The 8,334-nt window shown below is 37.5% G+C and overlaps 1 protein-coding gene across 1 annotated transcript in view; it reads left to right on the forward strand.

The window, feature by feature from the left end:
* Nucleotides 1-471: 471 nt before the first annotated feature.
* LOC135088797 (phospholipid-transporting ATPase ABCA3-like) overlaps nucleotides 472-8,334 on the forward strand; it is a 52,706-nt gene continuing 44,843 nt past the window's right edge. The window contains exon 1 of the mRNA XM_063983845.1: nucleotides 472-679. Within this exon, the coding sequence (XP_063839915.1) occupies nucleotides 482-679 (198 nt within the window). The 5' untranslated portion in view covers nucleotides 472-481. The remainder of the gene's footprint in view (nucleotides 680-8,334) is intronic.

Here is an 8,334-nt window from a genome sequence, read left to right on the forward strand (position 1 = left end):
TCTACTTCTTATTCTGAGATATGTAGAGAGAGAGAGAGAGAGAGAGAGAGAGAGAGAGAGAGAGAGAGAGAGAGAGAAGTAATATGGAGAAAGAAGATGAGAACAGATGAGAAGGGAATAAATATAAAGGTGTTGAAGGTTATCTTGTTACATAGTGCCACATACTTAGATATTCGCTGTACATAGGACACGCATGCAACATCCGCTGTCTCATGGTGGAGTGGAAACTAAATATAGAACGTCTATATTTGTGTATGAGGTGGTATATTATGAAATATGAGTGTGTGTGTGTGTGTGTGTGTGTAGTAGTAGTAGTAGTAGTAGTAGTAGTAGTAAAAGGATAAGGAAAAAGGAAAAGGAAAAAGAGAAGCAGGGGAAATGCATTACATTTGTATGAAAAATACAATTGGACTTCATGTGAACAGACCACGAGAGAGAGAGAGAGAGAGAGAGAGAGAGAGAATGTTTGTTTACAACTGGTATGCAGATTTGTGTTCATAGATGGCGCGCAAAGACACAAGGAGGCGGAGGAGAAGCTGCAGCCTCAGCCAGCGACAGCAGACGATATTTGTCAGTACTTTACTGGCGTGCGAGGGAGAGAGTCAACAGTGTTTCTTGCTCCCGTGTTTTTGCCTTATCTTCACGACGTTGGTTCTCCTCCTCCCTTTACACCCTTTGCGTGAGTACCTACAGGACTGAATGATGATGTATGAGTGTAGATGGTTGTTTTCAGGTGAAGCGGCTGACTGTCAGTGGATTTTTTATTTTTTTTTTTCATTTTCGTTGCATAATGTGTATGTGTGGATACCTATGATGATGCAATACCCGTGTGTGTGTGTGTGTGTGTATGTGTGTGTGTGTGTGTGTGTGTGTGTGTGTGTGTGTGTGTGTGTGTGTGTGTGTGTGAAAGCATGACTTCGGTTTTCCATTTTTTTTTCCCTTGTCCTTGTGTTTATTCCCCGTCAATATTTTTTTTTCCTTTTTTTTCATTCTTTCCTTGATTTACAAAACGAATACCATTTTTTTTTGCGATTAATTAAGTCTCTCTCTCTCTCTCTCTCTCTCTCTCTCTCTCTCTCTCTCTCTCTCTCTCTCTCTCTCTCTCTCTCTCTCTCTCTCTCTCTCTCTCTCTCTCTCATTTCACACACACACACAACTTCCGCTACTCCACCCTGCCTGTGTGTGTGTGTGTGTGTGTGTGTGTGTGTGTGTGTGTGTGTGTGTGTACCAGCGAGATGACCAAGAACAGGTTTATAATATTACTGACTCAGAAGAACTTGTGAGATTATTTTATTTTTTCCGGTCCCCTAAATACTGTTCCTCTCTCTCTCTCTCTCTCTCTCTCTCTCTCTCTCTCTCTCTCTCTCTCTCTCTCTCTCTCTCTCTCTCTCTCTCTCTCTCTCTCTCGAAGGAAGAGTCTAGAATTTCCCTCCACTTCTCTTCCCTTTCATACTCCGCCTTTCCTCTCTGAAGCGCAAAATTACCAGAAATTACAAAATTACATGTTTCTTTAAGTTCTGTGAGTTGAATGAGAGAGAGAAAGAGAACAGCAAAGATTAGGAGAATCAACTCCGGGTATTTTTTGTTGTTCATAGTTATGTGAATGGCTGGGAAGGAGGGGGGAGTGCTTAGAGTAAAGAATGGTTAGTTTGATGCATTAATTGTGGTGTTTTACTAGTGTGCTGGTATTAGGTGTTGTTAGGTTAGGTTAGGCTAGGTTAGCTTAGGTTATATATGAGGTTAGGTTAGATTATATTCAGCTTTTGGGTAAAATTAGGTTAATTTAGTTTAGGTTATCATGTTCGTTTAAGATTAGGTTAGGTTAGGTTATATTTCAGTTAGTTTTACGTTACGTTGTGGAATATTGAGGTTATATTTACGTAACTCTTATACTAGATTGTGTTGTGTTTGGTTATAGTTAAGTTAGTTGTTAAGTTAGGTTACATTTCAGTTTCTTTCAGATCAGGTTATGTCAGTCGTAGATTGAATTAGTTTAGCAAGTATAAACAAACTTAACTTACATGGATTAACATAATTTTATAATTCCCTTTAGCTTCTCAGGTTATAATTAAGTCAGGGATAAGCTAGGCTATTTTTCATCATCATCATCATCATCATCAACATCATCATCATCATCAACATCAATATCAGCATCATCACCACCACAAGTCCAGTGACCGCAAGAACAAAACAGAAACGCCTTTTCCGTCCTCTGTACCAGGCTAACAAATGCTGTTTCTCTCTCTCTCTCTCTCTCTCTCTCTCTCTCTCTCTCTCTCTCTCTCTCTCTCTCTCTCTCTCTCTCTCTCTCTCTCTCTCTACGTCAATGGTGAAACAGTGAACAGTGAAAAATTGTAATATTCCTCTGACCTTCACTCACCGCCTGCGCTCATCCGGGCAGGTACACACACACACACACACACACACACACACCTGGCATCCATCCAAGTGTCTTTCTTTTCCCAGTCCTCACGAAATATTGTGTTCGAAGCTTATGGAAAGATGGTGGTGGTAATAGTAGTAGTAGTGGTGGTAGTAGTAGTAGTAGTAGTAGTAGTAGTAGTAGTAGTAGTAGTAAAAGTAGTAGTTATTGTTATTGTTGTTGTTGTTGTTGTTATGGTTGTAGTTCTAATAGGCACAGAAATTTACAAACAAACGGACAGACATAAAAACATAGACACGTACCCACAGAGGTCATACCTATACATCGACTTCATTTTGACCTGCAAGGTGTTGCTGTGTAAACAAGGGCGGCGTTGCCACATTCCTTTCTTGCATGTAAATAAACACACTGTTGCCAAATCTGTCGCACCCCCGCCACTATATAGGTAAGGACGAGAGAGAGAGAGAGAGAGAGAGAGAGAGAGAGCCGAGTGCATGTGCACTTGTCGTCCCTGTGTTTGCCCGTGGCCTTTACAGTGCGTACACACACACACACACACACACCCGATTCCGTAGCCTACACACAGCATCCTTTCCTGGAAATGAGCAATGATTCACACACACACACACACACACACACACACACACACACACACACACACACACACACACACACACACACACACACAGCAAACAAACGAACAAACACGTTCATGAAGCTCTGAGTTGTAGACACACAATAGCTTGCAAACACAATGGCTTGCAAAATGAAGGGCCGAGACGAACGTTTTACCTGCCTCTCTCGTCGCCTCTACATCAATATTTAGTCAAACCTTCGTGTGTTTCCAGACTCAGACGTGAAGGAAAACCACAATTAACCACAAAAATAGACGCGTAACCCCAAAAAATGTGAATGATGACTCCTTTGTGTACTGGGAATTGTTTCCATGATAACACCGCCTGCCTCTGACGCCACCAGGCTCTGGAGCAGGAGGGAAATTAAACGTACTTCTGTGTGTGTGTCGTCTATCAAAGATGACTCCCAGAGCTGTGTGTGTGTGTGTGTGTGTGTGTGTGTGTGTGTGTGTGTGTGTGTGTTACATTATATATACTGTCTTTAGTAAGAGAGAGAGAGAGAGAGAGAGAGAGAGAGAGAGAGAGAGAGAGAGAGAGAGAGAGAGAGAGAGAGAGAGAGAGGCGGACATTGAGTAGGGTTGACAAAGGATGTGTGGCTTAATTGACACCTGACGACTTCTGGCCAATGATATTTATCTATTAAAAACTCTGGAGTTGACAAGTCGTCCTAGCTAAAGTAATAAGGGCAGGAAAGCTGCTTCATCAAGTACGGAGCCGGAGGAGTACATACTTTAAATACTTTAGAGACATACAGACAGATAGATGCATAGAAAGATGGATATATAGATTGATAAGGTATATAATAAGTAGATAACATATGTAGCATATTAATTGTATAATGGTGTATGGTAGATAGTAACAATACCTTTTTTTTATGAGTTTAAAACCTGTTGTAAATTGGGAGTGACTAAAGAAATCCAGTACATATTTCGTAATCAACCGGTTCGGGTTCGTTGCGAGTAACCGAGACCTTGATCCTGTGTGTGTGTGTGTGTGTGTGTGTGTGTGTGTGTGTGTGTGTGTGTGTGTATGACGTAACACTTGACAAGAGACAACAGAATAACATCAAGAATACATAATGTAATGAGAATCTTTATCTACTGTCTATCTATCATGCTAATATATCTATCTTTATGTTTGCCTGTCTATCGATTTATCTGTCAGTCAGTCTATTTAGCTATCCATCTATCTATTTACCTGCTACTCTTCATCGATTTATCTATCTACCTATTGATCTATGTTTATCTTTGTCTATCTATGTATCTAACCATATATTATCTGTATTTATCTACTTATTTATTCATCTGTTAGTTGTCTTTATGTCTATATGTCTATCTATCTATCTATCTATCAATCTATCAATCTATCTTTTTATCTGTCTATCTATCTGTGGCAAAACATTCCCTTCTTTCAAAGTACATATTACAACATAACTGCTACACTCGTTTACCAACAAAATTAAAAGGGTTTTCAGAGTCCAAATACCCTGTCATTATTTCAGCACACTCGTTACCTGTGATTTTAACAGTGGTATTTTGTCATTATTTTCATTATTCACTTACATCATTTACTAACCTTAACGAGCAAGGCAAGTGTTCTATGATTAACAAGTTGGCTGTTCAACGTGTGTGTGTTAGTGTGTGTGTGTGTGTGTGTGTACGCTTTAATCACTATCTACTATGTGTGAAATATGACTAAAATCTGAACAATAGAAAGAAAAGAAAAGAAGAAAACGTACCTGTGAAGAATTGTCATCGTTTATTTTTGCTTCACAGGAGGAAAAAATATGCAAATAAGTTCATTTTCTGCAAGTTTAACGTATTGCTTGTTATTTTAATACTACGTGTGAAATTTGATCAAACCAGGAAAAAGGAAGGAAAGAAAGAAATATATATATAGAAAGAGTGATCATACGCTATTGTTGTTATTTTATTGATTTACTTAGTTACTTACTGTGTAGTTAATTCAGTTTCACGTATTACAAAAAAAAAAAGAAAAAAAAAAGAAAGGAAAGGAAAGGGAAGGGATCATATGCTATTGTTGATTCATGGGGAAAAAAAATAAATAAATAAATGATGCAATAAGAAATTATTATTATTTTCAGCATTGCCTTTCACTCACCCACGCGGAGAGAGTCACACGAGAGAGACAGTGTGGGGAGAAACAATACATCAACACACCTTTTCACTTTCCAGCGATCATGTGCTAGATGAGTCTCTCTCTTTCTCGCCGCGCCTCGCTGCAACCCTGTCCACTTTCCTGCTTCTTTATTTATTTTCGTCATTCCTTCCTTCCTTCCTCCATTACTTCCTTACTGCTTATTTATTTGTTTACTTATTTATATATTTACGTATTTATTTACCTATTTCTTTATTTACTACTATATTTATTTACATACATACATACTTGCCTCCCTACTTATTAATTAATTAATTTATTTATTTATTTATCTGTCCAGTAGCAAGGGACAAAAGAGAGAAGAGGAAAATACGTAGTCGTCTTTGCTACGCTCTCCTCTACTCCCAGGTGACCATAAACTGGGGTCTTTCCCTTTCCCCGCCCGCCCATTGCAAGGTTGTCACTGATACCTTGCTTTACTTGCTTGTATGTATAGCACGGTTTTTTTCTTTCTTTTCTTTATATGAGAGGATCACTGACGAAGAGAAACAAAACCGGTGAAAAAAATCCCACTTAGACGTCTCCTTCAGTGCTGTGAGCTAAACCTTGTAGGATAGAAAATACCTATATATAATCAGCAAATGAAGAAAAGTACATACCTTGTTTCTTAAATAGATGTTTTACCACATGGCTGAGGGAAGAAATATAAATGTTTGTAATGAAATGATGATGAAATGGAAGTTGAATGGAAACAAATGAAGTTTAAGTACAATGCATTTAATTGAAAGTAAAACGGAAAATTAATAACATATCTACGACAAAATACTGACAAAAAAAATAACTAAAAATTTACGCAACTTCAAAAAAGAATAGAAATTTATACAGAAAAAATTATGGGGATGATGACAGAAAGACAAAGGTAACGAGGAAAACAATAATTATATAAAGAAAAGATAAAAAAAGAGACATTATATCTCTAACATGTACTAAATATAAAAAGCAAATTAGGATAAGAATGAAAAAAAAAATTATAACGACAATAAAACAACGATGACAAAATATGAACAAAGATGAAATAAAAAAAATAAAAAAAATAGGTGGGATATGACACTTCCAACACACAGTAGACACACTTTGGCTTCTAAATGGCAGCAGGTGATACGCAGGTAAACACCAAAGTGAGCGACAGGTGAAGACTAGCTGTTGCGTCATCACCCAACCTGCTGACGAGGGGAGGACCAGAGAGTGTGTAGAATGGTTACCTGGCGGTGGTTCATGTAATTGTAATGACCTTGTTCGGCAATTTGTGCGTGAGAGAGAGAGAGAGAGAGAGAGAGAGAGAGAGAGAGAGAGGTGTTTTACTACTACTGCTACTGCTACTACTGTTACTACTACTACTACTACTACTACTACTACTACTACTACTACTACTACTACTACTACTACTACCACAACTACATTACTATTACAAAATACAACACAACAAGAAAAGAAAAACAGCAACAGTTACTACTACTACTACTACTACTACTACTACTACTACTATATACTACAAACATTTAACTCTTATATTTAACCAGAGTAACAAATAGCATTAATTTTCTACCTAACGTTCCTTGAGCTACAGTGCATTCTCTCTCTCTCTCTCTCTCTCTCTCTCTCTCTCTCTCTCTCTCTCTCTCTCTCTCTCTCTCTCTCTCTCTCTCTCTCTCTCTCTCTCTCTCTCTCTCTCTCTCTCTCGTCACCCAACACCGCACGCATGACGGAGGAGGAGACCTGAGACCCATTTGGCATGATTGCTTTCTGGATTGCGAGTTAGGGGGGAAATGATGGCAGTAGTAGTAGTAGTAGTAGTAGTAGTAGTAGTAGTAGTAGTAGTAGTAGTAGTAGTAGTAGAAGTAGTAGTAGTAATAGATGTAGTAGCAGATGTAGTAGTGGCGATTCATGTAGTAGTAGTAGTAGTAGTAGTAGTAGAAGTAGTAGTAGTAGTAGTAGTAGTAGTAGTAGTAGTAGTAGTAGTAGTAGTAGTAGAAATAATGAAAGTGGTGTTGAACAAGAAAAAAAAGACAATTGCAATGCAGCTGATGATATTGATAACGATGAACGATGATGACAATAATGATAATGATGGTGACGATAATGATAATGGATGATGATGATGATGATGATGATGACGATGGTGGTGAGAGTGACAGTGAAGGTGATGAGTGTGATGGTGATGATGGTGGTGGTGAGACTGACAGTGGTGGTGGTGGTGGTGGTGGTGAGGGTTGCCCTTGCTCAAAATGGACCGAAGGGAAAGAATGTATAAATTGCTGTCTTTACCAGGGAAGGTCACTCTCTCTCTCTCTCTCTCTCTCTCTCTCTCTCTCTCTCTCTCTCTCTCTCTCTCTCTCTCTAAAGTGAAATCTCTTTATGTTATTTACTCTATTGTAGTAATTTTGCATATATTTTCACTTAGAGATTATTATATTTTTTTTTCATGTTTCTTCGAGGTCAATACTGTTAATTTTATTTGCATTTTTTTTATTTTCCATTTTGCAGTCCGTAGCTTTAAATGACAGATGTATCGTTGTTTTTCTATCTTTTTTTTTCATTCTTGTTATGCTTCCTTGTGGATTTTCTTTTCTTTTTTGCTTTTTCTTTCTTTTATCCTAGATGTTCTCGCTATCTGCATTATTATTGCATATAATTTCATTTTTATATTTTTTTTTGTTTCACTACTTTTGAAAGTTTTTTATTTTATTTTTATTCAATATTTTTTAAGTTTTTCATCTTTTCACAGTAGTTATTCTTGTCATTTGTTACTGTGTTATCTTTCATATTTTCACTTTTTCAGTTTTTTTTTTTTTAAGTTTCTCGTTGTTGGTGTTATTCTATTATTTTGAATATTGAGCCTTCATACCTTACTAATTACTTATATATATACAAATATTAATAATCTTCCACCAATACTTATCATCATATTGTTTTCTTTTCACTTTCACTACCATTTCTTGTTATTTTGTGACTTACGTATAATTCACATTTCGTTTCATCAGTCCTTATCATCCATTCCTCTATTTCACATTGTTTATTTGTTAATGTGTTTCTTTATTTCACTTTCACCCTCATGGATGTGCAAAGTTCTGAGTACGCGTGCAAAAATTGGGGTCACGGAAGAAACTGCACCCAGAACCCGTTTCTTTGTGTGTGCGT

The sequence above is a fragment of the Scylla paramamosain genome, chromosome 31 (genome assembly GCF_035594125.1).
Source record: "Scylla paramamosain isolate STU-SP2022 chromosome 31, ASM3559412v1, whole genome shotgun sequence".
Taxonomy (NCBI): Eukaryota; Metazoa; Arthropoda; class Malacostraca; order Decapoda; family Portunidae; genus Scylla; species Scylla paramamosain.